The sequence below is a fragment of the Melopsittacus undulatus genome, chromosome 4 (assembly GCF_012275295.1).
Source record: "Melopsittacus undulatus isolate bMelUnd1 chromosome 4, bMelUnd1.mat.Z, whole genome shotgun sequence".
Taxonomy (NCBI): domain Eukaryota; kingdom Metazoa; phylum Chordata; class Aves; order Psittaciformes; family Psittaculidae; genus Melopsittacus; species Melopsittacus undulatus.
In genome coordinates this window covers 90,837,373-90,853,576 of record NC_047530.1, presented here as the reverse complement: position 1 = coordinate 90,853,576, position 16,204 = coordinate 90,837,373, and the positions used below count along the sequence as shown (strand labels likewise).

The window sequence follows — 16,204 nt, the reverse complement described above, 5'->3', positions numbered from 1 at the left end:
TTCATGTGTCTGGAATATCCGCAAGGAAGACTGTCTGAAGGTCAGGGAGGGCAGAACTGCCCTTTGGGTAGTAATGTAGTCTTAGATGTTCTGAGGCCATATCTAGAGCCACACCTCCTGCCAGACAGTGATCTGCTGATGGATCTTTCCGAAGCAGCTCACCAGCTCTCTTGGGTGGAATTTCAGCCTTAGGGGCTTTTGTGTGGACAGTCTTTTCTGTCATGCAAGTGTTACACTTTGTGCCTAAATTGAATCCAAGAGATACTGCAAGGAATAATTGATCAGCAAGTTGATTGTTCACGTTACTTGCATGTGGTTGCTCACAAAGACTTGAATCAGTGCCGGGTGTAATGTGGGTCTTCGCAGTCTCAAAACATCAATAGCCATGTGTCGTGGTTGTTTAAACCAAGTCCACACACGGCTCGTTCACTCACTCCCCCCCTTGATCCCCCAACTCCCGGAGAGTTAGAAAGGAGAATCCAAAGAATGTAGCCCCCACGTGTTGAGATAAGCACAGTTTAAAAGCTAAGGCACAACACAAATCACTCCTGCCATTACTACTACAAATTATAATGATAAAGCAAATAACAAGTGAAGAGAATACAACATGTCACCAGCCACCGACCCATAACTCACCCCACCCTGTCTGACTGAGCACCGACCGATACCTCCTCCATCCCCCCAGAGCTCAACCCCTTCTGGGTCTCTCCCCGTTACCTCCTGGGTATGACGTGCTATGGTATGGAATACCTCTTTGGCTAGCCTGGGTCAGGTGTCCTGTCTCTCCTTCCTCCCGGCCTCCCCTCCTCCCTGGCAGAGCATGAGCTCAGAAAAGGCCTTGGACAAAACCAAACATTTGAGCAGTAACTCAAAACGTACGTGCTACCAGCAACCGCTCCCAGCCCGAAAGTCAAAACACAGCACTGCACCAGCTACCAAGAAGGCGAAAAAATGACTGCTACTGCTGAACCCAGGACACCATGCATACACTTTTCCAGTATATGTTGAGTTATTCTTTCCCCTTTCTTGGGATTTTGGTTATGTATGCAGTGTCTGTTGTCTGGGTGACCTGAACCCTGCACCTTCCTCAGAAGTTCTTTCCCACCTCTGTCCTGGTCCCGTGCACCCATGCTAGTTCTTCAGATTTATACACTTAATCCTGTCACAAATTGATCAGTAGGCCTGTGAGACCCTCAGGCTAATTGTGAGCTCAAAGCATTAGGATGATGAGTTGGCTTGCAGTTTCTGAACCATAGTAGCCAGACATTCTTTTAGCTTGAAGCAGGCATAGTGTTGTACATGTTTGCTTGAACCTTAGTGAAAGAACAAGCTAAATGGACTTTGCATTTGTAGCATGCTCTAGACATGGTCAGATAAACTATGTTATCTCTGTGTTATAAGAGATTTCATCCTTGAGCTGGAAGCTACTGTTTTTGCAGTAGTTATGAGTGAAATGCATAAATATTTCTCCTCATCCTGAAGTTCAGGGCCTGTCCACTTAGCTTACACCCCTGTTGCCAGCTGCTGAAGCAGAGATCCTGGTCCTGTGTCTTGCTGATGCAGCCAAATACATGCTCTTTTCCCCTGGTTCTGCTGCGTGGGCCTCTGTTGACATTAAAGATAAGGGGAAACAGGAAGAGGAAAAAGTGATGTGATGGGCACAGTTATATTTTAAACTGCTATAGCTCTTTCTGGTGTGAACATCTGCTGTCAGATGAATGCACAGATTTTATTGTTTTTTATTTATTTTATTTTTAGCTCAGCAGCCTCACTAAGCCAGGATAACTCTCTAAAGTCAGGTGTGTATTTGAGCTAAAACGCCTTTTCTGGACAGGTAATTTTGAGCTGAAAAGTCTTTTCTGGATAAGTAACAGTATTGCAGGGGCAGTGTTGGTACTCACATTATTAGGTAATGGAAGAAGACATTTCTTTTCCAGGACTGTGCAAGGTCATATGATAAGGTTTCTATGAGCAGAATTTGGTATAACTCAGAACAATATTTTGAGGGGTCTGTATTTGTAAAAAGACTGTTGCTGGGGTTGGAGGAAAACCTGTGCTGGATTCAGGCCTTGTATGTTGCAGCTGTAAGACTTACTGTTATCTCAAGCACATCCCATTCTTTACATTACAGGTCCTGCTCTCAGTTCAGTGCTCCTAGTGAATGAACAAGAGCTGTAAGCTTAAAAGAGTTTTGCAGGAGGCCACAAATTGCAATTTCCTCTTTAATCTGTGATAGGATTACTGAGTGTTGTTATCCTGGGGAAATCTCTGAGCTTCTGTGGAGCTTCCTTGTGCTTAGATCTTTGTGGATGGTGCCTCCATGCAGCCTGCAGCATTACAGACTGAATGTACCTTCCTAAGCTATTGGGGAAGAGCGGCCTGCAGTCATTCCAAACTGAACTGTAAGAGCCCATCCAGTAGTCATCTGCAGTCAAGTCAGAGGAGGGTGAGGAGTGTTGCTAGTACAGATAATATGTAGTAGGCAGCTTTCCAGCTATTACCTATGTGCCACTATATCCATGATAAGAATTACTATCAGTTCCAATTTCCATACATTGTTAATACAGGAAGGACTTCCCATGTGGAATTTCTGCTGGTGCTTCTGCACATCAGGAGGTGCCATATTAAGTATGATGATTGTATGCATTAGTCTGATCACAGTTGCTTTGCAGCTGCTTTGCCTCCTCACTCCCATTTTTCATCTGAAATTAATAATGAGTGTCAGCAATAATTAAAAACTGAGCCCAGCCCAAATAACCAACTGGAAGTTACTGGTGACATTTGTTCCTGAATTGGAATATTCCCACAGAAGGTACCTCTGATCTATGGGTTAGCTTCCTGTTCTCTGCAAGTTCCCCACCTGCATGAGATCTTATTTTACCACACTTTTCTAATGCCTGGTATTTTTTTAATAGTTTTTCTCTTGCTTTCTTTTCTGTGTCCTTTCCACTCTTGTGGCTTTGCAGACTAGACTTTCTTAACCTCACTGTTGCCAGAACTGTGTGCTCAGTTTCCTGTTCCTGCAACCCAAGTATGGTATTTATTGGCCACTTTCTCATCTCTACCTTCCAGTATCTTTTTAAAGGAGTGACATGGAGTTGTCCTGGGCATTGTAAACAACTTTTGGTGACTCAGCTTTCTCCAAACCCTTTTTGTTTCAAAGACGAAATTAAAAAAATAACTTGGAAGCAGCACTTGGGAACACTGAAGCAAGGAAAGTGAATAGATGAGTTCACTGGGTTAAATTTTCATGAAGTTCATTAAAGCCTCTTGCACTCTGCTGTAAAGACATTTTTCTCCTTTCAGTTGTATGTCTGTAGTTCTAAAATACAACAAAGAAAACCTGGTCTTTGAAGTTTGGATGAGCTGTGCTTTATTGAGTAAAACTGTGGAGTAATGTATGAGTTTTTAGTATTAAGGATATATGTTAGTTTAGTAGGTTATTAAGTAAATACCTTCTGGCTTCTTACAATTTACTGAAATACTGGTCCTGTCAACAGGTCTCTTAATAGCCCAGTTGTGTCCTTCATAAGGATACAGCTTCCCTAAGCGATGCCCAAGCATGTGTGCACACACTGGCTCAAGCAAAACTTGGCATAGTAAAATACAGCTCATATCTTTGGTGAGATATGAGAACTCATTTATTGTAATTTCCAGCTTTACAGAAGAAACGAAACATGATCACTTTCTTTATAGAACTGAAAATAATTTTTAGGTGCATACTTGTAGATGAGCTGCTTGGGGTGAGAGGCTTGGAGAGAAGGGGGAGATATCCCATACTATATTTGTTCTGTATGGACAGTTTCAGAGCCTTACATTTTCCTCTGTATTTTCTACTTTTCTGCATTCTGCTGTCCACTCTGTTGAAAGGGAAAATGTTGCTACAATATCCCAGTTTTGAGGGGTTATCACAAGATGTTTCACTAAGTGTGTACTCTGTGGTAAAGCAGGGGTCCTGAGGTTAGCATGAGGAAAGATAACTTTCCCTGCTTTCCCTGACTACTTTGTCAGAACATTGCCTGCTTCTTGCAAGTGCTCTGGGAGATGTAGTGTCCTTGTTCACCCTTGGAGAAGAAGGCTGGCCAGTTGCAAGCTTTGGTGGTAGCAAGAGCTCTCTTTGAAGGCCTTCCCTCTTGTTCTGGGTGTACTGATGTGAAAGTCTGAGGCCTGGAGAAAGCTAGTTGGCTTGGCTGGTGAGCTGGTCTGTGGATGGGTGGGAAGTGTTCACAGATGTCTGCAAGGGGGTAGTCTGCACATGCAGAACCTGTAGGGGTAAACTGTTGCCCAGTTGTGCCATTTGCACCAGTATTTGGATGACAGAATGGCCTGCACCAGCTGCTGACTCGTTCCCAGCATTCAAGTGTCCTGTGGTGTAAGGGCTGACTTCTGAGAAACCACAGCTGTTGGCTCCATGCTGATAGCCTGCCCAGTTTAGCCAGGAGGAAATGGATGACGGAGTGAGCTGTGTGCACCATACAGCAACAGGCAAAATAACTGGCTGCTTCATTTAGTTCCTTAAGCTGCTAAATGGCACTTGAAGCATGTGGCCATGCCTATGTCTTCCCTGGGATTTTCCCAGACATGAGTTTCTGCAGGGCAGCTGTTTGTGGAGCCTAGCAGGGCTGGCAAAAAGGGGCCGGTGTGGGGCTGCTCTCTGTAGCTCAGCTACTGATGCTTCCTGGAGTGGGGCATGTTCTTCAAGGGGAAATGTGGCTGGGTTTCTTGGACCGCATCTCCTTCCCTTGCTGCTATGTTCACAAGTGTTTCACAGGCTGTGAAATGTGGCCAGAGGTAGCCTTCATTTGAAAAGGAACAGAAAGGCCCTCCAGGCAAGGCAGAGCTGTTCATAACCACAAGCTGTTGACCTACAGCAGCTGCTCATGGAGAAGCTCAATTCAGGTAGACATTTAACTTTCTAGTGAGTCTGTTGATGTCCTCAGTGATGGCCTTTGTAGCCTGGGTATCATTGCAAAGGTACAGTTGCCGAATCTGTATGTGCAAATGGGTTATCATTATTCAAGCATCTTTGTGAGTGGGAAGCCCAATCTAGCAACATGTCCCTTTAGAGCATGGATATTATTAAATGTAGTGGAATGGCTTCCTCTTGCAGTGCTTGCATGTTCACAAGTCAGTAGCACTTGACTGGAACTTGCAAGATGACCGTAGCTTCACTTCACTGCTTATGTGGGAGGTTGCAACTTCAGAATTTTCTGAATGAGAAACCAGATGAATAATACCCGAAACTGTGACTGCATGTTCCCTCAGCTGTTAATCCAATTACTGATTAACATTGCTTGCTTCTTCCCATATTACCTAACAGATCTGTGCTTCCATGTGACCTCAGGGCAGTAAGCTCTGTTGCAAGAATGTAGAAGTGTGAGACAGGATCAGGCAATACTAGAACTTCTTAAAAGATCAGATTATTCTTAATCCGCTATTTTTTCTAGTATCAAACAACATCAGCAAAGCAGAGAGACTGGGGGCTTGTTCTCTCCTTGCAACCCTCTTATTCTTGCTTACTGTAGATGTTGTAGCTGAGATCCATAGCTTTAGGTTTCATTTTACTCTGAAATGGACTGTATGTTAGGCAAATAAGATACAAGTTACCACACTAATGGTGCCATATGGGGGTGGGTATGCCCTTAGTATCAGCATGCTGGCAAGCATCAGCTTGTGCATATGTTGCAGGAACTTTAATGCTTTGTTGTAATGTGGTCATCATTTGCTCTCTCTTATCTGTTGTGAGCTTAGTCTTTCTAATTTAGTCATACTGGAAATAACCAACAGAGGTTAGAGAGTCACTATTCTAGTAAGAGTTGCCTCTTCTCCTCCTTCCCAAAACACATGGTGTCTTGCTCTGCACATGCCAAATACCTGGTGTGATAGCTATTGTATTAGGGAAGAATATGGGACCAGTGCTTTTTTTTCCCTCCTAGGCAGCCTGACACTCCCAGGTGGGAGTAGTCCACCTTTCTGTAAGAGAAGGGTTCCCAAAACTGGGATCTGGCTCTTGCAGCTGGTGACTTTGGACAATATAAATTAAACATACTGTGTTAAGGAATTTAAAGCTTCAGTCCATTTTCTGTAGTACTGCTACTGTCTGAAAATCCAAAAGACCACCTTCAATACACAGCCTTGTGTCAAAGTAGTTTCTTAGTCAAATCTGCATATTTGTGTTGGTGCAGTATTAAAATCTATTTGCTAAATTACATGTGCTGTTCTTGGTTTGTTTAAGAAATGTCAGTGTTGGTGGTGATACCTTGAACTTTAGAGCTGCAGAGTTTTGGCTCTACTCTTTCTACAGCAAATATTAAAGCAGCAGTGTACTTGTACTCATGTGACTAGGCTTACTTGCCATGTGGGATGACTCACATACATAAAGTTAGGCAAATGTGTATCACTGTTCTTGACAAAAATTTCAGCTGAATGATTTGCTAAAATTTTGTGGTTTAAAACCTGTCTCCTGAAAGCAGAGTCGCAATAATATAATTCATAAAATCCCATTTAAATGTATATAAAATATATATTTTTAAAGTATTTTTTTAATTTCAAATATCTTATGTTTTTAAAGATATTAAATTTTATTTATTTATTTATTTTCATCTTTGAAATTAAAAGGGTTCGGAGAAAGCTGAGTCACCAAAAGTTGTTTACAATGCCCAGGGCAAGTCCATGTCACTCCTGTAAACACTGGAAGGTAGAGATGAGAAAATGGACATTAAATCCCATACTTGGGTTGCAGGAACAATTTCGAATATCTTCAGTTTTTGGTGATGATGATAATAATAATAATGATTTAAATTTCTGACTGACTTCTAGCTTCACTGTTTGCAACTAGTATGAGCTCCTATAAAAGCCTGTTTTAATAACTTTGAATTTCTTGTTTTGTGGAAACTTGATGTACAGAGAGATCAGGGGATTCTGAGTAAAACCTGGGCTGTTGGCAGCTTCACTGTATGGTTACCACAGGTTAGACAGTGCAGTTGGTCTCTCAGGTCTTTATCATCAGGACTGAGCATTTTAAATAGAGCATTTCTTACTGATTTAAGAACTCTACCAGTCCAAATCTGAGATTTTATCTAGTAAATAGTTTACGCTGCTCTTTACAGATGTTTTACAGTAAGTAATAATAATAACAAATAACTTCGAAAATGTTGTCTTAAATCCTTGACTACTCTATGGTTTTCCAAGGTTTGGAATATTTTGGCCATGGCAGATTGAGTTTTAAGAGTTAATGCTAGTCTTCTGACAAGGGGGAGGCAGTGACTTTCACACTATGTTTTGGGAGACAGGTGAAAAAAGGTGTGACTCGTGTGAATCGAGGTAGAAACGAAAGCACTCTGCTAAGTAGATACAAAATCATCTGGTGTTTCCTGTCTCTAGTTGGGAAAAATATTCCCTGGCAGGGGTAGACGCCTTGTAGTCTATCTTAATTCTTGCTAGGTTTTTTTTCTTGCAGCCAGTGATACCAATTCAGTTTTTTGCTCTTTCATCAATATCCATGCTGGTATTGGGAAACAGGAATGAGAACACTGTTTTGTACACACAGATGGTAGAGTTACATATGTTTACTTCTACTTTTGGATCTGTTTGTATAGAGTATTGTTATTCTTCAATGCAAAGGCTCTGCTACATTCCAATTTCACTCTTGTATAGATATAGGAGCTTATAGTTCCTGCTCGAGGAACAGGATCCCTTAAGACTATTGCTTCATGTTGTATTTTGTCATCACAGTAATGAGCTTGGGAGTTGGGGTCAGCAACCTAAGCAGGATCCAGAAAAACTAAAGTTACTACTGAAAAGCAAGAAAAGTTGGTTTTCTTCATTTACTTTAGAAGAGGAAGACTAAAGGCTGCTGCCTATCCTACAGTGTGCTCGGAGCACTGCTAGATTCAGATGGGTCCAGTTGCTGATCATTCTTATATTAGACATCTACATCCTAATTCTGTTATCTAACACGAGAAGGGACTATCCATCTCAGCAAAGAGTGGCACTGCTGTTTGGTTTGTTAGCATGCGTAGTGCTACAACAGCACTTTTATGTCTTTGTGAATGTTCCCCAGCCATCTTTTTAAGGGGTAACAAAAAAAGCAGAAGCTCTGTAATTTCCCTTTCTTCAACTAGCTCCCCTTTCCTGAGCATTACATTGAGAAGGAAAGCAAGTTCCACCCCACCATCTCACTGGCTGTTTATCAGGATGCATGTGTATGATATACATTTTCAGCAAAGGGGAGTGATGTAATAAAAAGACTTTGTGTGCTTTATTTTAGACTCAGGCTGTGATTCTGTGACTGATACAGAAACAGAAGACGAGAAGAACCTAATTGACTCCTACAGACTTGCCATGAGTGACGAACATGGATCATCCAAGAGTACTGGGGACCATCTGGTGGTGCAGCCTGATCGCATACGGTGTGGGGTACTGTATGTCTACTCCTTGGGCTACATTCTTACTGTGAGCGGGTGCAACTCTTGCTGCTGTGTAGTGGAAAGCTTTACAGGCCTGGGAATTAGCCCCTAATTCCTATTCTGTCACCCTTCCTCTCAGACCCCATCCTCAGTGTCTCTGTTTCATGAGCTCGGTTCCCTAGGCCCACAGATAGCTGGATAACATGCTGTGCCCAGTGCTACATAGGGTGCAATGTCACTTATTGACAGTCTTGTTAACATAGCTGCTTAACTCCACAGCCTGGATGCAATCTAATATGACAATTCTGATGCATGTCCTATAAGTGACTCCAAAGAGCTTGGATCATGGCTTCCTATCTGAAAAACGGTATTTCTTAGTATAGCATCTCCTCAGATGGAAAAAGTCTAAGTTTCTTCCTTCATTTCTGTTTAGAGTGGGAATGTGCTGCTTGAGGGAAGAGACTGATAGTGTTGAGACTAAATAACTCTATAAATCTAGCTTTAATCAGTTTATGAATCTAGCTGATAAATCTGGAGTTTTATCAGTTTTGTGCATCTATCTATGCTGGTGCAAGCTGTAACAGAAGCCACCTGTCAATATCCATGGCTGGAAGATGCTCCTGAAAAGCATTCAGGACCATGAAAATGACAGCTGATAATTTATGCGTTGGTTGCAATGACAACAAAATTCCTAGAAAAGGGGCATAACAAAGTAAGTGTTCTGATGTGAAGCTGTGTGTTGTAATGCCTTTTCTCTTAGGTGCAGACAACAGTTTATATTATCATGAAATGTAAACTAGATGGCGAAGTGAAAACTGAAGTTGAATTCTCGCCAGAGAATGCATCATCTGTGCGTGTGTTGGCTGAGATGGAGAATGAATACACAATCTCTGTGGAGGCTCCAAGTAAGCTGGACTGAGATTTCCCCCAACCCTCCACCCATTGCTTCCTTTCTGTCTCAACCTGCCTGTTATGAAAAGTGCCAGAGGGATAAGGGTAAAGGTTGCAATGTAAGAAAACTTGAGGCCAGGAAATCTTGAATTTGCATTCTCTGTGATACTTCTGTGATGAGAAACTGAGATAGATTTTTGCTGGGGGCTCTGTTTTTCCCTCAGCAGTGGCAGGGCTGCAGTGTGGAAACACCTTACTGGGAGTTCTGAGAACAGATGGCAGCTTGTAAAGCGCTTTGAACTTGACTGTGTGTTATAAATACCACCACCACATTAGCATTGGCAGGGCACCAAGAGAACGTAAGTTCCAGTAAATAATTACATGCATATAACAGCATGTGTTTAATGTGTGGTGATCTCTCTGTGATCAGAGCTGGAACTGTTTATTCTGGTTTGCCCTTTAATATAGGTATGTTCTGTTCTTCTAGATATTTACATTTACAAAACTCTAAGTTGTCTAAACTTTAGGTTCACTAAACGTTAGTGGCAAGATTTCAGAGTCCTACAGACTGATAGTAGTTTTGCAGCATGATTTTATATAATCTACTTTGGTCTGCCCTCTTGAAGAGTTATTATGACAGCTTAGAGAACAGAGACTAACAGCCATTATAGCAACTCCTGTAAAGTCAGTGAGGTGGACTGATAAAAAGAAGGTGACTTCACCCACATAAAAATGTTCAACTTAATCTGTCTTAAATCAAGACTTATAATTTAAGCATAGACCCAGAAATTAATCTTGCACTTTGAATTATAAACATGACCTTTGAATTATCAACATGACATTGATGGAGCATACAACTATGTAAGCTCTGCAGTTGCTAGCATTAAGAGGAAATATATCTTTAATTCCTTTTGTGTATGACTATAACTATCTATTTCATCATTTCCTGAGACATTAATAGCCACAAGAGAAAGGTTAATTTCAGTGGGATTCAAAATACTTGTGTTTCAAAGAGAAAGTTCGGACCTGTGAATGCACATTAGACAAAACATCAAGAAGCTCCCAAGGTGCAGGTAGGAGATACATCCTGTGAATGAGTAAAGTTGCAAAGCTTGAATTCTTTTAAGGTGATCTCCTTCAGAGACTAATGAGGCTGACAAGTTGCAAAACCCCTAGTGTCTTTTCTGGTTCCTCTTCTCTTCTTCACCAGCTCTCACATTTTATGGCACTGCTCCAGGGAAAACCAGGGATGGAGAGATGTGAGGCTGTTTTTTCTGGGGCATGTACTGTTAACATTAGTGGTCTAGACTACCGTTAGCAGAGGACCTAGCAGGTCACAGGTGAAAGGTATTGACATAGTTATGAAGAAGGTAGTTCCAAAGTACTTTATTACCTAGTGTTCAGACCAACATAATCTCCTTTTCTTCATGACTCTTCATGAATTCAATACAACAGAACTGTTTTGGTATCCAGCTGGCAGTATCTCCAATTTCCTGCTGTCCTCAGGGTATTTGATGCAGACTCATTCACGTTTGTTCTTAACGGTGATGTCTTCTCTTTCTTTTCAGATTTAACTCCTGGGACAGTGCCTCTGCAGATATATTCAGGGGACTTGATGGTGGGAGAAACAAGTGTCACTTATCATACCGACATGGAGGAAATCAGCTGTCTGTTGGCTAATGCAGCCAACCCAGTACAGTTCATGTGCCAGGTAATGACTAGCAAACAGCTGCTTTGGAAACCAGCTTTCTCCGAGACTAGACAAGTGGAAATGAGAAAAAGTACTTCCATGAAGTAGCTCTTCTGAAGAGAAGAAATGCAAGGTTATTTGAGGATTTTCACATAACCTTAACATTCCCTTTTAGGAAAAGCATTGGTGCTTTTCCTGTCTGTGGAGCAAGTAGCTGCTAAAGTGACTCAGGCTAGCCAACTAACAAAAAAATGCAGTCATTCCTTACATTCAGACCTTGACGACTTGAAAAGATCATCAGGTTGACAGAACTTGATATAACAGAAAGTATCATAAAGGAATAGATTGTTTGGAAACTTGTACCTAAGGGTTCTTGGAAAAGATGTGAATAGGTAGCAAAGATTCCTACTAGCTGAATGAAGTAATGTAAAATGATTTTATTATTAGCACTTCTTTAAAGCCACTCCTCAGTTCTCATATCACATTTTGCACAGTTGGTGTACCTGAACCCTATTAGAAGGGTAAATTGTGCATAAGAAGTTCTCCAGATGTGGGTTTGTTTTGGTGTTTTTTGGTTGTTTTGTTTTTGGTTGTTTTTTTTTTCCTGCCTGCTGGCTTGTCAACCATGTAGTGGAAGCCTACAGAGTAGTGTTGTTAGACATGAGTATACCTGGGGCAGGAGAGACAGTCTTTCTCTTCCTTTTTAGTTCAAGCTGTGGAGCAGTTGGCACTGGGCTGTGCCTCTACTTGGTGAATAGACATGCAGTTTTTGGCTAAGAACCAGTACAAAGAGCAATTCAGAATGAACTGGAGCACCTCCCATATGAAGATAGGCTGAGAAAGTTGGGGCTGTTCAGCCTGGAGAAGAGAAGGCTGCATGGAGACCTCATAGCAGCCTTCCAGTATCTGAAGGGGGCCTACAGGGATGCTGGGGATGGACTCTTCATTAGGGAGTGTAGTGATAGGACAAGGGGTAACAGGTTAAAACTTAAACAGCAGAGGTTTAGATTGGATATAAGGAAGAAATTTTTTACTGTGAGGGTGGTGAGGTACTGGAATGGGTTGCCCAGGGAGGTAGTGAATGCTCCATCCCTGGCAGTGTTTAAGGCCAGGTTGGATGAAGCCTTGGGTGATATGGTTTAGTGTGAGGTGTCCCTGCCCATGGCAGGGGGGTTGGAACTAGATGATCTTGAGGTCCTTTCCAATCCTAACTATTCTATGATTCTTAGAGCAGGAGTGACACTTCACTGGAGCAGTGTCAGAAGTGAGAGTAAACCTGTCAAGGAATTAGGAAGTAATGTTTTCTGTGCTTCTAGTTGCATGAGTGACTTTCTCATTGTATTGTCTTGTTCTGGAGAGTGTGGTTCTCATCTGCTCAGATTACTAATAATTCATTTCTGGACCAGGAAGCTATTCATGTTCTTTGCTTGGCCTTCAGTGTTTATGCCTACTGTTTTATGATATGTGCTAAATAAATAAACACCCTATAAATCTCACCTTAACTGAATCTCCAGGCACCCTCAAACAAAATCACTTTCCATTTACCTCTAGGCCTTTAAAATTGTGCCATACAGTGTAGAAGCACTGGACAAACTATTGACTGAGTCACTCAAGAAGAACATTCCTGCCAGTGGCTTACATCTGTTTGGAATCAACCAGCTGGAGGAAGAAGATATGACAACAAGTAAGCTGAAAGATTTTTGTTTTCTTTTTAGACCTCACCTGTATTGATTGTTCTACCTTGGAGCTGCAAGTGTGTGGTACCTGTACAGGCTGTCTCAAATATATTGGATCTCAGCCAGGAAGTTAAATTTCTGATGATGCCTATAGAAGGGGGATTGCCATTTGGGTTGGGTGACCCTTTATTACATGCCATCAGTCTCACTTCCTTGCACTGCAACAGAGGCCATGGACAGCTCCAAACACTACCAAAGTCAAAAGATAATGCTCCCAAAAATGTTTCCTGCATTTTCTCCCTTGTTCTCCAAGCCTGGTATGTCATTTCTCTCCAGTCCAGTCCTTTTCCCCCACCCCCATGATTCTGTTTGAAGGTTCACAGTGGGCACTCAGAAGTTGGATGGTGTGTGAATCACCATGACATGATTACCTTACAGCAGCTGGATTCTACTAGTTTGATGGTCTAAGAGGTCCTTGCAAACCTGGGATCCTACATATATTAAGCTATTAGAGTGCCAGGTTCCCCAGTAAAGGTCATAAGATTTAAGCTTACTGGCTCTGCTGCTAGAAAAAAACTTAGATTCTAACAGGTTCTTGTTCTCACAGATCAGAGGGATGAGGAGTTGCCAACACTGCTTCACTTTTCTGCAAAATATGGACTGAAGAACCTCACTGCCTTGCTGCTCACTTGCCCTGGAGCTCTGCAGGCCTATAGTGTAGCCAACAAATATGGCCACTATCCAAACACCATAGCAGAAAAGCATGGCTTTAAGGACCTTCGCCAATTCATTGATGAATATGTGGTAAGAGGAAGCAGGAGTCCTTCTGTATTGTCCCACAGCAGGTGTGGGCAGTGGCACCAAGCTTGTCATTTGGTGTTGTGGGAGCAGGAGTGAAGGGGTAATAAAGGGGGCAGTGTGCTGTGGCAGGGTGTAGAATACAGACATTCAGCCATGCTGAAAGGCTGGAGGTCTGGGTCTGTGGAAGTAGGGAAGCTCTTGGAGGTTTTGCACAGAAATGAATAAGATGGAAGCAGAGACTGCCATGGCTGGGTTTTCTTCTCATCTGTTCATTTAATGAAGTTTCGGCAGGGATGTGGTTGGTGCCTGATGTACTCTTCTAACCTCTGATCTTGGGAAAACTACATACCCTTCATCCCACTTACATTAGGAAGTAATATAGGTACAGGATATGTTTGGGAGGGTAGAATCTGAGGTGCAATCTGATTAATCAAAGTTCAGTCTGGATTGTTTATTAGCCCATTCACATTTGTTTTGTGTAGTATGCCTGCCCCACTTGAAATCTGTTTCTTCCTGTGTTAGGATAGCTGTCCATCCCCTACTTGTTATCTCTGGTAGCCCAATTCACAATTCAGTTCTCTTTGAGCTAACCCCATCCCTAGAAAACAGCACTCTCACTTTTCCAGATTATGACATGGACCTGACTCCAGCTGCACCAGGCAGTTGTTTCTGTAGGGTCTTTTGGTGTGCATGGGGGTTTATCCTTTCTTTTCCATTTGATTTGTTTCCAGCCTATGTACTTCAAAATAATAAGCAGCTCCTTGACTTGGATCACATGAATTATTGAGCAGATTTTATTTACCTTTGCTTTCAGCAGAAAAGTTGTGCATAATTGTCTCTAACAGTTGTCTGAATGGTGGGTGATAGATCCGCCAGCCTTAGCATGGTTCTGCCAGCCAATAATGGTAGTATTTAAGCTCTGTTTAGGAGGCATGGGTGGCTCTTAGGACTTGGGCCTTGCTTCATAATAATGAATTTAAGGTTATACATAAGAACATCTTACAAAGGCCGCTTCCTGTTCTGATCAGGAGGGCTGCAGAAACTGTAAGTTGTGTGATTAAATCTTTGCACTGGGATAAGTGAGAGATGCTTAGGAAGTCCTTCCAACCTCTTATTGCAGTACTGTACTCTTCCCATGTCCTCCTTTCCACCAGCACACTGACAGCTGTGTTAAGAGTAGGTCCTGCTTACTGACCACCAAATTATCTGTGCAGCTTACTACCACAGCATACAAATTATCTGCACCACTGTGTCCACTGCAAGGTAGTGACTAGAAGTCTGACTAGTATGTATATCTGAAAGTCCCAGTAAACCCAGTTACCTAATTTTCTCCCTGGAAAAAGTTCCTCTGCACCTCCCTAAAGTATCTCATGAGCTACCTGCCTGACCTATTTTGACTGTGGGAGAAAGCATGTATAGACAGTTTTGACACACATGCCCTGTGGATTGAGGGGCCATGAGGTGACTGCCATGGATGGAAGAATTTCTTACAGTAGTGTAACTAGTTAAAACAGCTGTGGTTGTGACATAGTTGGAACCTGGGGAGAAGGCTGGAAGGAAGATTTATGTTTTGCTCCTTTGCATCGTTTGGTGAAGATCCACACGGCTCTTCCTCCACCCCATGCTGCAAATATGTGAGAAATGGTTCTGCTGTCCTGTGAATTGAAAGTTGCCTATATTACATGAACAGCTGCCTACTATGAGGTTTCCTGTTACTCTCACAGAAAAGGGTCTGTGTACTTCCACTGTGGGTTTTACATACTGCTGCTAATACTGGGAAACTGAAACCAAATCTACACCGAAGCTCAAACTTTGCTTTCTTGTAAGTACTCTGCATATGGCAGCTTATGGTCAGCTACACTTATCCCAAAATAGCCTTTGTCAAGCGTTTGTATTTTTAGAATGAGCTTTGTGTATGTTTTAGGAGTTTGCAGGTATCATGTAGGACACAAAATTGAGGGGGTGAGAGTCTGCAGTAGCTATTCAGATGTGTGTCAGCACCAACTTATATGACTTTCATTACCTGTTATTACAACATGGATCTTAAAGGCTGGGCCCAACAGCTGCAGTGGGGATCTAATTTTTTTGAGAAGCCTTAGTCTTTGGGAGTAGGCTGCTTTTAGAAGACATTTTTCCATCAGTGATGGGAGAGTGTGATATCTTTTGCTTGCTTCAATTTCCCAGATTCTTTATCTAAATGAGACTTGATAATTTATTTTTTTTTTCCATTGCCCTCCTTCCTCTCCAGGAAACTGCAGATATGCTGAAGAGTCACATTAAGGAAGAGCTGATGCAGGGCGAGGAAGATGAGTCTGTTTATGAGTCCATGGCTTATCTGTCCACTGATCTGTTAATGAAGTGTTCCTTGAATCCTGGCTCTGATGAAGAGCTTTATGAATCCATGGCTGGTTTTGTCCCTGCTACCCCAGAAGATCTTTGTATGTATATTTATAGTATCATAGAATCATATGATGGTTTAGATTGGACAGGACCTCTGAAGTAATCTAGATCAACCTCCCTGCAATGAGCAGAGGAATCTTCAGGTTGCTCCCTGAGTCCCTGACCAGGAGGCCTAAGCTGATCTGTCTCTCCTATACGTATCAGTGCCTCAGCTGAATATCAGAGAGAATTTCTGCTCTCACCACAAGGAAACCATGCTCCAGTTCTGAGCTAGCTGGCTAATAAGAGTACTCTAAACCTTTCTCGGATTGGCACTGTACAAGGTCAAGAGCTGTTTT

At 42.2% G+C, this 16,204-nt stretch overlaps 1 protein-coding gene across 1 annotated transcript in view; it reads left to right on the top strand.

Moving 5' to 3' along the window:
- The window catches only part of PIK3AP1 (phosphoinositide-3-kinase adaptor protein 1), a 48,913-nt gene that overhangs the window by 14,383 nt on the left and 18,326 nt on the right, over window positions 1-16,204 (top strand). The window contains exons 3-8 of the mRNA XM_031053373.2: window positions 8,270-8,418; window positions 9,169-9,313; window positions 10,868-11,010; window positions 12,541-12,673; window positions 13,273-13,469; window positions 15,715-15,904. Coding sequence (XP_030909233.1) covers window positions 8,270-8,418; window positions 9,169-9,313; window positions 10,868-11,010; window positions 12,541-12,673; window positions 13,273-13,469; window positions 15,715-15,904 — 957 coding nt within the window. The remainder of the gene's footprint in view (window positions 1-8,269; window positions 8,419-9,168; window positions 9,314-10,867; window positions 11,011-12,540; window positions 12,674-13,272; window positions 13,470-15,714; window positions 15,905-16,204) is intronic.